General features: G+C 39.1%; 1 protein-coding gene across 13 annotated transcripts in view; it reads left to right on the top strand.

The window, feature by feature from the left end:
• EYA1 (EYA transcriptional coactivator and phosphatase 1) overlaps nucleotides 1-18,747 on the top strand; it is a 343,576-nt gene that overhangs the window by 218,566 nt on the left and 106,263 nt on the right. For 11 of the 13 annotated variants that reach the window (XM_057308057.1, XM_057308054.1, XM_057308053.1 and 8 more), the window contains 3 exons: nucleotides 305-442; nucleotides 17,133-17,215; nucleotides 17,633-17,819. In XM_057308057.1, coding sequence (XP_057164040.1) covers nucleotides 305-442; nucleotides 17,133-17,215; nucleotides 17,633-17,819 — 408 coding nt within the window. The remainder of the gene's footprint in view (nucleotides 1-304; nucleotides 443-17,132; nucleotides 17,216-17,632; nucleotides 17,820-18,747) is intronic. The other 2 variants (XM_057308055.1, XM_044382779.3) reach the window with 1 other exon arrangement.

Here is an 18,747-nt window from a genome sequence, read left to right as displayed (position 1 = left end):
ACCTCTTATAAAACAAAACTACATAGAGACATGATATCATAGAAGTTAAAATTTATAGAAAACGTAAATCAGAAAAACAGGAAAGGACAATGTGAATAATCACTCAAATCTAGAATAGGCCTGCTTTTTGTTTTTTGTTTTAAATTGAAGTTCTAGTTTAGGGTATTCCACGCTAGGCTTGCGTACCCTTGATTACTGAGGTGACGTGGGAAAGCACTGGTGACGGAACAGTTGTGGGAGTGTTTTTGTGTATTGACCAGCGTTGGCGACGAACAGATAGATAAGCTATCACTAACGGATTTAGGTGCATTGTGGGCAGGCATCAAGACTGAAGGTGGATTGTCACAGTCTCAGTCACCTGGACAGACGGGATTTCTCAGCTACGGCACAAGCTTCAGTACCCCTCAACCCGGACAGGCACCATACAGCTACCAGATGCAAGGTCTGTATACACACTGACTCTTCTTAATTATCTTGGAGTCCGATAGTTACTTCCTAGAGCAGAACCCAGCGTTGGGTGTAGGTAGCAGATGGGGGTGGAAAGTGGACTGGGCTTAGAGGCAAGATAACCTGGTTCTGGTTTGGCTTTTCACTTACTTATTCTCTGGGCCTCAATTTCCATATTTATGAGATCAAGGGGTTAGACCGAATCCTCTCTGAAGTTCTTTTCAAAAAGCTCTAAAATTTTCCGTGAAGTTGAAGTTCTCCGCTTTTGCCTCTGTCCATTAAAAAAGGAATGACAAACCCAAAGTGAATGACGTGAGAGTCTGGAGAGTGAGACGCTCAAACCACTGGCACTGGGGGTTGCCAGCCACCTTTTTGAAAAAAGCTGTTGTCTTCATTGTCATTATCCTAGCTCTGCAAGTAGGGTGTGTGATAAGCATTAACTAAATGACCTATCAATGATCAAGAGATCAAACAACCATTCTATGCATCTTTGAGATACTGCTTCTAAGAACCGGTTCCTGGGCTCTAATTTTGAAACTGTGGACAAAACATAATGCGCATGCAAGTCAGATGGAAGAGCAGCCGAAAGTTGAACATTGTCAAGACTGCTTTCAGGAATACATAGACAGAAGTGTGATTGGCAGATCATTATCATATCAGTGTGCCTGTAAAATACCTGAAGGTAGGTCTCCTAATTTAAAAATCCCCCCAGTGTCTTGTTTTTGCGGCAAATTCGTTCAATCACATTCGACCTCTTATTAGCTCCGATAGTTGAATTAAATCCCTATTACTACTTTTTGACTGAAGGCGGTCTTTTTGTATTTTTATCTTTTTTATATCTTTAATCCTATTCTTCATTACATTAAAACAGTTGTTTATTGCAGATAAATTAGAAAATAGAATCAAAAATAATTAAAGATCTCATATTTATTATTAGTTTGATATATGTTCTTTTAGAAAGGCAGTATGGGACCATATTGTATAATATAGTATTGCAACCTGTTATTTTCAGTAACAATAGATTGTAAATATATTGTAAACATCTTTTCACATTAATAAATTCTATAGCATTTTAATGACTGCATAGTTTCATAGGTATATCTTATTTTTACTAATCTCCCTTTTATTAGACATCTAGAACAATACAATGAATATTTTATGTACATTGTTATTTCCTTTGAATGAATTTAAGTGTGAATTGCTAAGTAAACTGTTCTAGACTCTTTTAAAGATTTGTTATATATTTATACAAGGAAGGGCTATATATTAGCATGTACACATTGAATAATATCTTTTTAAAAATTGTCATTTGAGTAGATACAAGATTTTATTATTTTCATATACATTTCTTAATTGAGAAGATAAATTATTTTTTCTTTTCTTTCATGGCAGTATTCATCTTTGTCTTATTTCTTTTATTAAGATTCTTACACTTTAGTAATATAGATACATTTCCAGCTTATTTTTAAGTTTTGTTTTTTTTTTTCTGTTTAGTAAACTAAAATTTTATAGGACCTGATCCATTAACCTTTTCATCTTTGGTTTTGCCTTTGGTATAAAAATCCTGAATTATAGGGGCACCTGGGTGGCTCAGTCAGATAAGAATACAACTCTTGATTTCAGCTCGGGTCACGATCTCGGGGTGGTGAGATCGAGCCCTGAGTTGGGCTCTGTGCTGGATATGGAGCCTGCTCAAGATTCTCTCTCTCCCTCTCCCTCTGTCCCTCCCCCCAAACCCCCCTCACACTCTCTCTCTTAAAAAAACAAAAAATGGAATTATAAAGTTTTGATATATTTGGTGGCTATAAAGTAAAAACTGTCTTCTAACAGATAGTATGTATTGTAAGAGGGATGTTACTGTATGTCTGATTCCAGAACTTTAAAGCTGCCCTAGGAAAGAACTGTGTTTCTGCATGTGCTGAACATCAGTGGAGTAAAGGAATAAGCAGGAAAAGAGATGAAGAGACTTATTAATGAACGTAACATCCTAGGCCCTAGTAATGAAACAAATCTTAAGACAAACAAGGTCTGTCTGCTTGTAGAGCTTTCGCTTGTGAAGGAGAGAGTCTCCTGAGAGCTATGAGAGAAATAAATAGGGCACCATGCTAGGTCCTGTTCTCTACTGAGCATCCAGGTGTCCTTGAGGAGAGGGTCCTTGGATTCTGAAGGTCAGAAGGAAACAGGTGAGTGTGAGAGTGAGTCACCTGAGAGTGAGAGCTACCTCCGTGTGTGTGGTTCCTGGGCCCAAGCCCGTCTGCAGCCTCTTGGCCACCCATCCTCAATGAGCGAAGTAGAGAAATTTCAAGTGAAGTGTTTAGAAACTTACATAGTAGGTCAACAGTAAATCTCATGTTGGTTAAATCAAACAATAATTTTAAGAAATGGGACTTATACTCTCTCTCTCTTTTCGCATCTCCTTCTTTTGTAATACATTACTATTGTATTTTGCTAATTGTCAGTCCTGGAAGGATTAGGGAGAAAAACTGGTCTTGTATCTTGGAGAATTTGAGAAATAATGCATTTGAAAGTGATTTTTATTCTTTCTCTCGTCTCAGATTGAAAGCTTACATGGCAGAAACAGTTCCTAAGGGGACTAACCAGCTATCAGAGGATAAGCATAGTGTTAGGATAGAGAGAAGTATGGAAATGGAGGAAGAAAAAAGACAGTTAGTGTGGAGAAGGAAAAACTGTCTATTTTGAAAAAGAAATAAGAACGCGTGTAGCATGAAATATAGTGTTGCTTCTCTACCCATTGCTTTCATTGCATCCGGGCATATTGGATATTGCATTAAAACTTTATTTTGTTTTTGTTCAGCCTTTGGTCGAATGGCCTTTCCAGTGGGATTTCAGAGCCCATTTTCCGTGACTGAGATCTTATTTTATATGGGTATTTCTATAATGGCACTTGACTCAATTTTAGATTATTAGATATAATATGACTTCTACAGATCAAGCCAGATAATTATATGCTATTAACTTGAAACATGCTAGTGTGATGATGGATAATGATATATAATATGCTATAAACTCCTTATGGCCAGATTTGGATAAATAAATTCTGATTAATATGTATTTCATAAATACTAAATGCATTATGAAAAATGCTTCACTATTATTAAATGATTTTGTATAGTCAGTTGTGGGAGTCTAGTGGCCTTTGAGTGTCCTCTCAAGATATCTTGTTTTAACGTAAAAATTTCTATAATGTCTCCAATTATTTTCAAAATTCTTCCAATTCTTTTATCCTTAATGAATAACAGTGATTTTTGCTTACGTCAATCTCATCTTAGAGCTATTAAAAATTCTTAGAATCCTGGATGAAGCTATATGTATTTTAGTGATTTGGGAGTGTTTTACCTAGTTTTTTTTCCCCCAAGAACTTTTCACCCTTAAAATATAAGGTACAATAATTAGTTATTCAGAGATTTTAGCTACTAGAATTTCATAACACTAGAAGAAATATTCTAGTAACCCAGATGACTCAAACTGCAGTGTGGTATGCGCGCTTACTGTGTTATGCTGATTTAAAGAAAATTTCCGGCAATCACCTCTATGATTCTGTCAGACCTACTAGAGCTGGACTAACGGCCCAGGGAAATCTTGCTGTCTGGTTAACAGTGTGGGTTCTAGAGGCAGGCTCCCTGTTGAACAGCCCCACCAAGGCTGGCTGTGGGCCTTCAGCGCAGCGTTTGAATTTCGCCGTGTCTACCCCCATAGTAGTGGAGTGAGAAGTAAGTGAGATCATCCATGTAAATCACTCTGACCAACAGCGTAAGGACTGCGGTGACTGTTTTCAGTGGTACTGCTCTCATGTGGTGGTGATGTGGTTACTGTTCTTTATTATTGTTATTTATTGTCCGGCTTTCTCAAATAGTTCCAAATTAGGAAGCATTACCTTAATGCTCCCGTTCCCCAGGAGGAAACAAACAGAATATATAGATTTAATGTATATATAGTATACTAAAATATGTATATATGCATATATATACATACATATTATATATCCAACAAAGAGAACTCCAAGAACCCAGTAATCAAATAAGCACAGCAAAAAAAAAAAAAAAAAAAAAAAAAAAAAAATCCAGATCCAGTTAATGTCCTGGCAAAAAGAAAAATCACTATCAACGAAAGTCAGGCTGTTTGTTCATGAGACAAAAACTCGGGGGAGAGAACAGAAGCAACAGCCAGGAACATGAAGAAGAAACCCAGAAGAGAGAAGACGTGTTGGCAAGAGTGGGGGCAGACAGAGCAAAGTGAGAGCCACGGGATGCACAGGACGGCCACTGGCAACGACAGGAGCTCAGTTCTGCAGAGGTGGGAGAAGAAGAGGCAACAACCAAGTGCTTATGCCTCGAAAATGCCTTCGTCCTTTTTCTACTTTGAGCAAAAAGAACGAGTAGAAAAAGAAGAGTCAGTAGCTATAAACAGCGAATTGTTTATTAATTCAGAAATCAACTTAAGGGGACCCTTGGGCGGCTCAGTTGGTTAAGCGTCTGCCTTCGGCTCAGGTCATGATCCCAGGGTCCTGGCCTGCTATGGACCCCCGTGTCGAGCTGCCTGCTCAGCGGGGAGCCTGCTTCTCTCTCTCTCCCTCAGCAGCTCCCCCCGATTGTGCTCTCTCTCTCTGTCAAACAAATAAATAAATAAAGTCTTTAAAAAAAATCAAGATTAGGGAAGAAGATAGAACTATGACAAGCTATGATACCCAGAGATGGAAAGCTCTAGTGCCCATACACCAAAATAACAGTTAATATTTATTCAGCAATGACTGATGCCAGCAGCTATTCTAATTAATTTACATTTGCTGTCTCGATCCTTCTGACGACCCTGAACAATGACTATAAAGGATAAAAACCTGAAAATGCCAAAGAATGCATCAAAATGGAGAATGGTTTAGAACTGTCAGGCCCTCCTATGTTGTAGTCCATCTAGATTATAGTGCCAGTAGGGGGGCCTCTTAGAGAAAATTGCAAAAAACCAAAATGTAGTTGCCTATAGTATATATACTCTGAAGGACAGATTTGCTCTTTAAGTAACTGAGACATTGCATGATACAACTAGGTATATAGTCAGAAATACCGGCTCTAGAAAAAAATTGCTTAGATAATTCATTTCTGGGCACTGTTTGTACTTTAACACTTTCATGGTCTTAAGGAACAGATTTATTTGGTAATATGTGGGTACATGGCACTGCCAAGCCTTGTGGACTAGGCCATACTTGCTGCCCATGTTTGGTCCAGGTGATCTTTCTGGATCCTTCCAGCTCCAACATTCCGCACTTCTGTCGTGGTAGGCTTCCATGGATCCTGCACATATCAGATTTTAAGCCAAACGAGGACTGAGCTTATGCTTTATATGCACCAATACTAATAGCCCATGCAGTAAAACCTCATGGATTGGGAAATCTGATTGCCTTCACTTTTGCTGCAAGATCACTAGAAAATTCTATTTCTCTTTTCTGTCTCTCTTTTGTACATCCAGTGAAAGATTAGAAACTTAAGTTTACCTGAGGAAAACAAAACGTTTCTGTTTGTAGACAACTGTAGGGTTCACCCTGAGGAAGCGAAATCCTTACTTTTAATTTGATACCTTTCTGCTCCCAGGATTAGCCTCAGTGTTTCTTGAAGACGCTTTGGAATGGTGTGAGGAGGTTTTCCATCACACACCATTGACAAACTGTGCAAATGAGGTAGCTGAATGGGTGCGTATGGATGGACATAGGGTGCCTAGAGACTTTGGGTCAATGACGCGGGTGGTGTAGGGAGTGTTTTCAGGGCTGCTGGACAGTCAGAGGGCACTGACAGAGTGAAGCGGGGATGGTGTGTGGGTGGGTGGGTGGGTGGGGTGAGTATGTGTAAGTAAGTATGTGTCCATGTAAAAATCCTCTGAGGGGAAACAGCTTCAGCCTTTGGCTTATTGACCAATTTCACAGAATATCTGCCCAGTTTGTCATAAACTAGTTGTTTTTTTTGATTTTTTAGTATATTATGTTAGTCACCATAAACTAGTTTTATTCACCTTTTAGGTATAACAAGGAACTCTGACCTGAAATCAAACCATTATATATTTTTTTAAATGCACATTCCAGAGCTATTGCTGGCATCAGCCTTCCTTTACCCTTGGATTCCATACAGTATAGGGTCATAGTTCTATCTACCACTGAAAAGAAGAAACTGCGTTCATAATTTTGAGGTTGAGTCACGTATAGAAAATGACAGTTTGTTGGGCAGTTTATTTAAGGTCAGGAAGTGTACACACTCACACAAACTAAAATCAGATTGGGTCAATTAACTGAACCTCAGCTTTGAGGAAAACCCAGCGTTCCATAATAACTTAGTCCAGTTGATTCTAGATGGTTACAGGTAGTGATCATCTTTACTCATATTTGCATCCCTGGTATCGAGTAGTGTTCTAGAGTATGCAAGTGCTTGTTAAAGGTGGAGAGGTCAGTGCCACAAAGAAGGTTAGAGGTAAAAATTAAAAATTCATAAGGACCCCGACTCCTTTCATTTGGAGAAGTGAACTTGGAATTTAGCATAATAAAAATCTCGGTTAGTTTATGATCATGGTTTGTCCAAAGCAGTCTTCCCTTGTGTTCGTACTCGTCAGAGGAGCTAGTTGGAGGCATCACGGAATGGGGGTGGGGTTGTACAGTACTTTTCTGAGTGTTTTATTGCCCCAGAATAGTAGTCGTGGTGCAGGGCATTCCTATCATTCTGCACCAGGAAGGTGTCAGGAGTGGCCATGATAGATAGGAGGGGCTCCACAGATACACACACCCGAAAACCAGAGGGCTCTGGAAGCTTCGCTTTGTTTATTTTCCTTAGGCTTTATTGCTCTCACTTAGAGAAGAAAATAACACAAATTCTGACTCCCTCTTTGTGTATTATGTTGTTTGTTCTGTGAAAGAGATTGGGGTTCAAACCAGTGAGGGAGACAAAGGAGGGCAGGGGTTTGTTAAAAGGTATGTGGCAGGACACACAACTCTGTAGCTTTTCACGTCACCCTTATCTGGGGCTCATTATCCAGTGGAAATGATCTACTAATAACCTAATGAGGGAAACTGTCCATATTTCCTTAGTGCTGCCCGTGCAGAGCTTTTCAAACATATAGCTGAAGTGTGTCCGTGTACGAGTCATTTAGAAGCTCAGAACTGCTTAGCAAAATGTACTTTGAAAGTTTTTCGTTATCCATAGAAATGGTATTTTTCCAAAGGGAAAATAGCAAACTCCAAAATGCATGGTTTTAAGAAACCTTCGTTAGACTCTGCTATGATAAAACATTGAGATTTGTACTTTCTGACATGAAATGACACGATACAGTTGGAATTGCAGAATGGCTCCTGCAGCTTGCCCTGGTGTTCAGAATGTCTCCTTAATTTCTTTGCCAGTCTACTCCCATTGATATTTTAGTTCATGGCCTTTTTGCATTCTAGGACTTTTTTATGCTTGAGTTTTTGAAGTAATATTCCATTTCAGCTCTTTTGGCATCTTGTGCTATTTCAACTAAGGGGTATTGAAAATTGTACCAAATTTGTTTTTTATAGGAATTGTTAAAGTATATAGAACGAGATCAAGAAAGATAAATGTAAAGGCTTTACAGTTCTTATTACCTAAGTTAAAAATGCTCTTCGGAATATAAAAGCTATTACCGGGATAAAAAGGAAAGCTTGGTCACTGAAAATCCTTCTTCTAAGAAAGGGGGAACACTTTGGTTTTAAATAACCCATCTGGCCTTCAGAGGCTTGTCCCCGGGGAGTTGCGCTAACTTCTGCCACATAGATCGCGCCCGATGATGGACATAGCCCATGGCAAAGAGGCCAGGGAAGGAAAGCAAATGGACTTCTGTGAAAATACACGAGGGACAAATAGCATCCTGCTTGCCGAGTAAGTGCTAGGAAACCCTCTCAAACATGGGAAGTACAGACAGGCCCCAGCAGGTTCCAGCATTCTTATGTTGGCTGGGATTCTGGTTTTTAATGTGAGTCCTTGTTCTCTGTGAAGTAGACCTTTGACCTACACGTTACCCTTTTCTTTTCCTAAGCGTTTTGAAGTTCTAGCTGGGCAGTATTCTCCAGGTTAAATCACATACAAAACTTTGATTTGATATTTTAAATTATGGAGTTTATCGGTATAAACTATGTCCTTAATACGCTAACGTCGTAGGGATTTTTTAGTCAAGGTTCTGAGAGGTTGGCTTATTTTTAAAACTTTAGTTGCTTAGCACCTACAGAACAGGGCGGCCCACACAGGGCCTTCTAGCAAGACTGTTTCTTGTTTGTTACGGTTGACAAGACCACCACCCCTTCTCTGTAGGAACCCCTGACAGTGACAAGAGGAAAGCAAAATCTTTGTGATCCACGGTCTGTGGGCAAATTTCTATAATTTGCTTTTAAAATTACTTGCTAGCCTACAAGAGAGTTATAAGGAAGAAATCTTTTAGCAATGAGATGGTTTGATTGCAAATGTATTCATTAAATTTTTCAGGTACCTTCTCTCTACTGTCTGCGATGTTTGTGCAGCCAAAAATTAAGGCCACTTTTCAGAATATACAATTCACTTTCAATGTCACTGAATCAGAAAATCTAAATGATGGATTTAGTTTTAAAATCTAAATGGTGTGGTAGAGTGGAAAACAGTGACCTGGAAGTGGAGACAGTGATCATTCCCTGAGAGTCCTTGTGCAAGAGAGAAAGCAGCATTCACCCTGCTTCTTGGAAAAGGAGAAGGATCCCTGCCTCAGCTACCTTACGAAGGGATGGTGGAAATAACCAGAGGTGGAAATACCAAAATATAAATGAACTGTAAAAACATAGAATATTATTGCATTCTGAATATTAAATTTCTCATATGCAAGCAAAACTCTTAAGTTCATTAGTATACCCACAGTATGCCAATTTATGAGCTCACAGTAGCCTTGTAGGCGGCCCGTATCTGTGTGGTAAGGTCAGTGTTCTGTTAGGATACCCATGTGGTATGTATATGGATGTGATATCCTCGTACCATCTCTGAGATCCAATGGTACTAATATCTAAAACAAGTGAGATTTTACTAACTGTTCAAAATCCGTGATGCTTAATCAATTTGAAATCTTATTTGATCATTAAAAAAAAAAAAGGGCACCTGGGTGGCTCAGTTGGTTAAGCAGCTACTTTTGGCTCGGGTCATGATCCCAGGTTCCTGGAACCAAGCCCCACATCGGGCTCCCTGCTCAGGGGAGAGTCTGCTTTTCCCTCTACCCCTCACCTGCCAACTCATGCTCTCTCTCATGCACTCTCTGAAATAAATAAATAAAATTTAAAAATAAATTTAAAAAATCTTATTTGATTTAAAACTCTGATAGATTTTCTTTTTGGAGATTTAGAAAGATTTTAAGTCCTTCCAGAAGGGTGCTTATTCAAGCCTGCATTTAATTTTCTTTAATTGAAATCTAAAGTAGTGACTGTAATCTAGCATTTAAAGCTAAGCCTTTATACACCATCTAGTTAAAAAAACAGTAAAGTGTGTGTTCTCTAGATAAAATCTGAGAAATGAGCTGTTATTAATTTGTTTTTCCTTTCCCTCTTTTTTTCACTGCTGAACAAGTAAGGAAGTTGAGATATGTTTTTCTCTTATGATGTCTATTGGCTTTCAAGTTGCCCTTCCAAACTGCCCATAATTACCACCACCATCACCAAAAACAAACAAAGTTATTAAAAGTCTTCCTCCTGTCCATACACCTGATTCTTTAGGACAGGTGTGGTATTACCGGACCCTTTTGTTACTTACCACACTGGACTAAAAGTCTCAAGCACCAGTTCTCTCACATGAGCCTAGATGAAACCCCTTCGAAGGCATGAACCAACCATGGCTTATCCATCTCCATGTGAGGCAGGCAGGATAAATACAACACAGGACTCTAAAGAACACAGGATGGAAGCAAGACTAGTGAAGAGGCAGATTCCGTGGCTTCAGTTAGTAAGCTGGGATTCCCAGAAAGTGAAAGCCATGCAGAGAGGAATAGTCAGGGAAAGCTTATTGGAAAGCTAGGACTTGGACCAGGCCTTGAAGGATGAGAAATGGGGACTGTTAGAAGGAAGCATGAGAGGAGAGGAGCAGGAATGAGTCTGATGTGCTTCACGGAGCCCAGTGATCCCATCCTGAATGACTATAGCGGGCTGGGGATGAGGGAGCTTAGGCAACATCCGTCCCAAACTCTCCTCCCCCCAAACCCCATGTCCCTTCCCCGGGCCCAGTTATATGCACATACATGTCCTTGCATGTAGGACAGGTTCCCCCCCCCCCCCCACTCTTTAACATTTCCTGTGCCGCAGTATGCTCATATTGGTATGTTCAACATTTGGGATTCTTGGGTTTTTCAGTTAAAGAATGCCATGCTTTTCCCTGAACTGTTAATCTTTCCTTAAATGATCGAGAAACTTCTCTTACCTACCTTTCGTCCGCACCGCCCCCTATTTCTCTAAGAACCTTTCGCTCTCTGATCTTTGGGCGGTTTTCCCTCACTGCATGCAGAAACACACTATGTGTTTTGGGTTTTTTGTTGTTGTTTATTTGTTTGCAGAGTTGTATTTTCCTACCCAAGCTAACCAGGTGTTTTCATTCACTTGAGCAGCTTTGACTCTTAGAGGAGTTCTGAAAGGCAAAATGTTTTCAGTGTTCTTTTCCCCTCCCTGCCAAAAAAAAGAAGTATTGCTACGATTTTTCACAATAGTAAACTATTTAAATGGATAAGATGTTCCTCTTAACGACTGGGTAGGAAGGTTCCTCCCCTGCCACGCCGCTTGGAGCATAACTTAATTCCAGACTGTACTAAGAGTAATACTGGGCATTACTGAAGCTTCACTTGAACCCATCCCTGCCAAACTCCAGAATTCAGAAATGAGTTCTAAGTGGGAGTACTTTCTACTTTGGTGGATTTTTGTAACATTCCGCTACATAAAATATACAGCTTTTTATTATAGAAAAGTTTTCCTCTTTTATTTACCTAGAGGTGGCTTTTCACGTAAAGTGATTTGTCTCTAGGAAGGAGAATACTTTTATATTCTTTTGACAAAGGAATTCTGACTATTAAGCCTAATTCTATGACCTAAGATAAAAGTGAAGGCTCATAAATCCGACAGAAACTCTCAGCAGACTGATCCTAACGGACAAAGGAGGTCTGCCCTTCTTGGTCGCGTCTTGCCCTCTGCCCCCTCCAGTATCCATGCTCAAGCCCGGTGTATGGCAGCCTTCTCCACCAATGTGCCCCTCCTGCTGGGCCTGCACAGGGTAGGAAGTGGGTTTCGCAGCTACACACGGAAACTTTCTTGGGAGCGTTGTGGTTGCTGCGTTGCCTTTGCTTTGTGACCTGGTGAAATTCATCTGGTGGGGTTGGCACCAAATCTGCATCGGATCAGCTATCAAAGTGGAACCCTCGGCTCCCTTTAGGAGCTTTCGCACGGCTCAAGGACCAAAACTGCTCCAAATGGTCTCCGTGAAGCTTCCAGTCTATAAATGCTTGGTGAGTGTGGTTCCTTTCTTAGAGGAAAACAAGCCTGTACTGGTGACGTGTTTCTGAGTGGTTGCTAAAACACCTACTGAATTGTTACGAAACATAGTAGTGCTGAAAATCAGGTACTTGGGGTGTTCAATAAACCTGTGGGTTTTCAGGTCAAACCCTCCCTCTTCTGCCTCAGTGAGACAGTGATTCCTGTGTCTGATGAGAGGCCTAGATATGTGCCTTTTAACACACACCTCCTGATGAGTGCCTGGCAATTCGCCATATGTTGGATATGGTAAAAAAAAATTTTTTTAAAGATCTCCTCCAAATCCCCCTCCCCCCCCCCCCACCACCACCCCGGCCCCAATGACTTTGAGAGGTAATCGAATGTGGAGATGAGGAACTTGGCCTCTGGAGCCAGATGGCCTGGGATGGAATCCTAGGTCTGCCGTGCCTGTTCGTAATCTTCGGCAGTTTGCTTGCTTGTGAAGTGGGATGTAAGTACTCCTCTCGCAGGGGGCTTGGGAGGGCCCAGGGAGCTGTAACATGTAAAGTACCGGGTGGGGGCCTGGCCAGAGCTACCCCTCAGTACGTGTTAAGTGCTATTATTTGTTCTTATGTGCATCTTTTTTTTTGGCTTCCGATGTTTTTCTTAGTCCTGTAGAAAACTAGAGTGAACTTCAGAACTTCTATAAAACAGTATAGAAGAGGTAAGGGGGTATGAGAGAGCGTTGTGTAGACTCTAAAACCAGACAGCTGGGTTTGAATTTCACTTTCACCCCACGAAAGCTGTATTATCTTGGCCTAACCCTCTGTTTCCTTATTTGCAAAGTGGGAATATTAATACTGCCTATAGTATCAAGGTGTTGTGGGGTTTGGCTAAAGCCCGTAAAAGATGAACACATTCCTAACACATAGCAAGTGCTCGGTGGACGTTGTCGATCTTTAGCGTTACTCTATTTTGTAGTCTGGGGGTGGTCGTATGCGCTGACTACTAATATCCAATTCTATAAGCTCTAAGGTTTCTTTTTAGCCTATTTAATAGGGAAAGGACTAATGAGTTTAAAGGTAACTAGTATTTGGGGTTCCTGGGTGGCTTAGTCGGTTGTGTCCAACTCTTGATTTTGGTTCAGGTCATGATCTCGGGGCTCTGAGATCAAGCCCTGTGTGGGGCTCTGGGCTCAGCAGGGAGTCTGCTTCTCCCTCCCCTTCCCCCTCTTCATGCAAGCATGCTCTCTCACACATTAAATAAAATCTTTAAAAAAAATGTAATTAGTATTTAATTTGTATTTTGTTAATTATTTATTAGTACTAATGAGCTTAAGATACTGATGAGTAGTCGTGGATATGTATAAATATATATAAATTTGTGTACATATTATATAAAATTTATATATATATGAAAGTATGTATAAATTTATATAATACTATATACACATTACAGAGGTAGGTAGGTAGCTAGGCAGACAGTTAGATAGGAGATTCAGTAATCCAGGCTTAGGAGGAAAGAGAAGAGGGGAATTCAGGGAAGGTTTATTCAGAAGAAAGGTTCCTAGTCCGTGATGAGTTATGAAGTTGATTAGATATTAGGATACAATGGGGAGGAAGTAAGAGGTACAAACAGTAGCCTTACGAGAACCACACGTTGCTTCATTTGTGTGAAGTTAGGCTGGAATGTGTATCTGGGAGGGTTGGGTTGAGGTTGCTGGGAAGAAACCAAAGAAGTCCCAAAGATAAACTGGAGCCAGACCAGAGTCTAATGAATAAGCTCTGGTAAGGAGTTTGAATTTTATCCTGAGGGCAAGAGGAAGGCACTAACAGTTACTTTTTTAAACAGGGGAGTGAGAAGATCAGATATGCACATTAGAGAAAGTATTCTAGCTTTGTGGAAAATGAACTGGAGGGGGCCCAAAGATGGGCAGGAAACCAGTAAAGGAGACTATTGTAGAAAGCCAGTGCTGGGGGCCTGGACTGAGAGTTAGCAGCCCTCTTTGCCGGAGTCCTATGTGAGGGCGGATGGGGTGGCCCTCCAGATCCCACTCTTGTGGTGAAAAGTGAATATTGCCTGAGCCTGATTCTCTAGTATGTACACCTCTCCCTGATGTAAGTTAGACCCTTTTGGAAGTTGCATTAAGTCTCCCAGGCCTCAGGAGTGCCATTAAAGGCTGCGTCAGTGTACTAAATGGAATGGAATCTCAGCCTGCAGTCAGCCAGTAAATGAATATAACTTATGTTGAATTCCAGCTAATGTATAGTCTTAGAAGTAGCATTAAGTCTGGAAAGTCACTTGGGTACCATTTCAAGTACTGAACTGTGATTTACTTGGTCATACCTCAGTGGCCTGTATGTGCCAATATAGCTTCCATGGCCTTTTCTACTTTGTTCCAGGGATTAATTTATGGAATGAAAACACCCATTTTGAAAATATATTTTCTATATCTTACTCATTTTCTTGGTGGATAGGGATTATTGAGGTCAGTATTTATTGTTCAAAAATGTGCAGTATAAATGAAAGTAGCAAGTCATAACCTAGAAATGGCAGTTTAAATGAAAGTAACAAGTCATAACCCAAAGTAGTGTTTCCTATTAAATGTATACAATAAAGTTTGAAAAAGTATTGCTATCACACTCTTATCCAAAAGAAATTTAAATTTTATTTTACAAGGCATGTTTAAAACACTCATGGTAAGTTTGCTTTGTATATAAAATATCAATATTAATTGTTCACTGATAAGAACAGAGTGAGTCACATGCCCGTGAGATCCAGTGCTCAAAAAAAACAAAACTGATGTCATCCTGATAAGTCCTGTGAGGTCCCAAACTATGTCTTAGTCATCCTCTTATCCCCATGTAATTATTACCACGAGTCCAGCACTTAATATATGTTTAAAAGTTTGTGATTGCCACATGCTAATGACAATAATATAGGAAGCTTGTCTGAGGCCCCAGTTTTCGTGGCGGAGTCAGTATTAGGAGTGTAAGAGCTCTGTGCTTATCTGTGATGGGTGTTATGGGAACTTTGAACAATTGGTATTCCTGAAAGGCACAAATAAAGAAACCTCAAATAGGAGTCTGTGATAACTGAATTTGAAACTATCTTAGGAAATATTTTCCCTTAATAAAAATAACAAAGCCTTGGATCAGGTTTTCAAAGTTCAGAGATGTTTGATAAGTTAGTACGAAAAGAATTTTAGATATGAAAAGAGATTAAGTTATATTAGTCTAGTTTGGGAAAGTGAAAAGAGAGAAAAGATACACAAATGCAGTGGAGAATTTTAGCAATGTTGACTGAGATAAACAGTAACAGCTCCTAACGTGTGTGGTACCGTAGGCTGGGCATCGTGCTTTCCAGAGCATTACCTCATTTGATCTGTTGAAGAACCTTACAAAGTAGAGTTTTCACGGATAGGGAAATTCTATCTTAGAGTGGTTAGGTGATTTGTCCAAAGTCCAAACAGTTCATAAGTGATGACTGGAAACCCTGTTTTCTGACTCTTAAGGTAGTACTTAAATGTTGAGTAGCAAATAAGTAATTGGCAGATATTAACTCCTGCATCATACCTGAAGGCTTCTGTGAATAGCTAGTTCACACTGAAGACTTTCTCCTTGAACGGCCAATACATTTATTGCTCATACCCTTCATTTGCCATAAAACTTTAATTAAAAAAAAGGCTTTCTGTTTATAGAAGCGACACAGCTTCTGAGCAGGAAAGTTTAAAATGTGCCTTGGCTTCATGAATAGTTTGTGACCAATGGTTGTGCCCTTCCATAGAGAACGTTTCTGAGATTTCTGTGCTTTTTAAAAACGTTTTATGCTTTTAAAAATATTTCAAATGAAATCACCAAAACATTTTCCTTGTTTTCATTTTTACTTTAGCAAAATAATATGAAAAATTTTGCCATGCAATTAAACATCATTATAATACCATTTCAATGTCTTCATACATTCCATTTTCTGAATAACATCTATTAAGGACTTGGGAATGCTTTCTATGTTTTGTTATTAGAAACAACACTGAAGAATATCTCTGCTAACTGTCTCTTTGTATAAATCCACGTGTATCTTTCTCAGGGCAAATGTCTGGCAATAAAATTGCTGGCTGAAAGTTATTGAATCATTGACCAAACAGCCCAACCAGAAAGATTGTGTGTATTTTAATTCCCACTTTGTAGCATATGGATGCCATGGTTTACACATTTGCCACCCTGATATTTCCAAAAATCTTTGCTAATATGATCATCAAAAACAGTATATTGTTGGGGTGCCAGGGTGACTCAGTTGTTTAAGCATCGGACTCTTGATTTCAGCTTGGGTTATAATCTCAGGATCCTGGAATCGAGCCCTGTGTCAGGCTCAGCACTGAGCATGGAGCCTGCTTAAGATTCTCCCTCTCCCTGACACTCACATGCTCGCTCACTCGCTCACAATAAATAAATAAATAAATAAATAAATAAATAAATAAATAAAGAATGAATGAATGAATGAATAAATAAATAAGTTGCTTTGAATAGTTTATCAATACGTAAGTAAAACAATGGAGGGAATGGAGATTTGCTTTTATGTTTGTATCCAGTTTATTGCTGAACACGTGGAGACATTCAGCAAGTAGAATGTTACCTAGAGAGTACATGTAATACATAAAATATTGATCATGTTCCTCTTTGGTCCTTGTCTTATGAAATCCTTCAAAGGCTGTCATTTATTCTTCTGAGAAATGAAATAATCAGCTTTTTCACTGGGCCATTATAATGACATGCACAAGTCTGAAAGTATTTGAAAGTATGGTAGTTTTTGAGCTTGCAAGAATTTTAAAGATCCTTTAATCAGATCCCATCATTTTTCATTAAGCCTATTTAATGTGAAGATATGAAAAAAATCCTGGCGTGCTTTACAAATAGAAACGGAAAGCCCAGTGTCTAATATTTTTTGCACAAATGTATAATTTTGCCCATAATTTTATATGAGTTACTCATGCCCTCAGAAATTTAAATCTCTCTACCCTTTAATGCTTTGCAGTACGGTGAAACTAAAATTGTCAATGATTTTAAGAAAATACAATTTTTGTCATGGCAGTGGATTCTGGTTTTGAAGGATAAACCAAATGCATTTGCAATGAATTTCAGCTGTTTTATCTAAGTAATGATTTCTTATGGGTACCTAATTCTGCATGGTTTCATCAACCATATTTCTTTTCATTTTGTTTTAGGTAGCAGTTTTACAACATCATCAGGCTTATATACAGGAAATAACTCACTCACAAATTCCTCTGGATTTAACAGTTCACAGCAGGTAATTTTAAAAGCCAGTTTAACTTCAGAATTTTTTTTTTAAATGCAGCAGATGATTTTCCTACATAAAGAAAAATCTGTTTATATTATACTGTAAGTGACAGCTTAACTAAGCCTTTTAAAATATATATTTGCTTCTTTAAAAAATCTCTTTAGCAGTCTTCCATGGTGAGCATTTGGTTTTCGGATTCATTTAATTTGGCCTTATCCTGTATCATGGAATAGAAGACATAGGGAGAGTGTATCCAATGTTATATAAAATTCGTTTGCAAGTCTGGGCACTTCTGTCGGTGGGTACTTGTGTGCTCCTTTGTGAGTTCAGACAAGACCCAGAAACACAGATATAGTTCAACTTTGAAAAGTGAGAAATAAGCAGCAACATTGTGATGGATGATTCTTGTGTGGTTTGATTCGGTAGGACTATCCGTCTTACCCAAGTTTTGGCCAGGGGCAGTACGCACAGTATTACAACAGCTCCCCGTATCCAGCCCATTACATGGCGAGCAGCAACACCAGCCCGACCACGCCGTCCACCAATGCCACTTACCAGCTTCAAGAGCCACCATCTGGCATCACCAGCCAAGCAGTTACAGATCCTGCAGCAGGTAATGACATGCACTATACTAGTCCCGCAGGCTAGATTTCTGGTGGTTTAAATGCATTTTTCTACAGTCCTATATTCGTGCAGTGGTTTCACAGTTTTGGCAAGTTTTGGCGCAGCCTAGATGTAAGTCAAACAGCGGGATTGTGGTATGAACTTTATTTATTTTTATTTGCTGAAAAATTTTAGTATGAATTATGTAACTTCAAAAGCCTTTGAAATTGAGATGTAATTTAGTTGTAAATATACTCAATTTTCAAGAGCGATAGTGTTTTAGATACATAATTATAAATATTGATCTATAATTCTTTAATTTATAAATATTTGCCCACATATTGAATATGAAAATAAATATTACCTCGAATTCAATGTTTATTATCATTAAATATTTAATGTTTCTCCAAAATAAAAAAAAATATCAGAGTTAATAATGGAAAACAGTGATTCCTCTGACTCACCCCTTCCACTCAAGGCCTACTCTGAATTTCATAACTGGGCATGAGAATTTTCATACTTCCGCTCAACCCTTGACAGGCCCTTTCAAATGAAAATCTCTCCATCTCTGGAAATTTTCCTACCAAGTCTTTGACATTTCTTTCCCTCCATTAGTTTTTTTCTGAAGCTCTTAATATTGTGTGCTTAATTCCCCGAACTGGTCTTTACCTATGTTTCTTATATTTTTCTCTTGCACGTCTCACCTTTGTCTTATTAAAAATGTAGTCTCTCCTTTCATGGATTATAAGATGACCTCTTATGCTCAAACAGTCATAGAGTTTTCTTCCTTTTTGCCTTTTATTTTTAGAGCCAAAGTCTGTTCTTTGCTACAAGCCACTCTTCTATGACATTGTGATCATAGTGTGTTAATTCTCGTTGCTTATCCTAAATCATGAAAGCAAATTTTATGGAACAGGTGCTAATTTCAATCTTGACTA

Source organism: Ursus arctos, unplaced genomic scaffold (assembly GCF_023065955.2).
Source record: "Ursus arctos isolate Adak ecotype North America unplaced genomic scaffold, UrsArc2.0 scaffold_6, whole genome shotgun sequence".
Taxonomy (NCBI): Eukaryota; Metazoa; Chordata; class Mammalia; order Carnivora; family Ursidae; genus Ursus; species Ursus arctos.
This window is presented reverse-complemented; position numbering and strand designations above follow the sequence as displayed.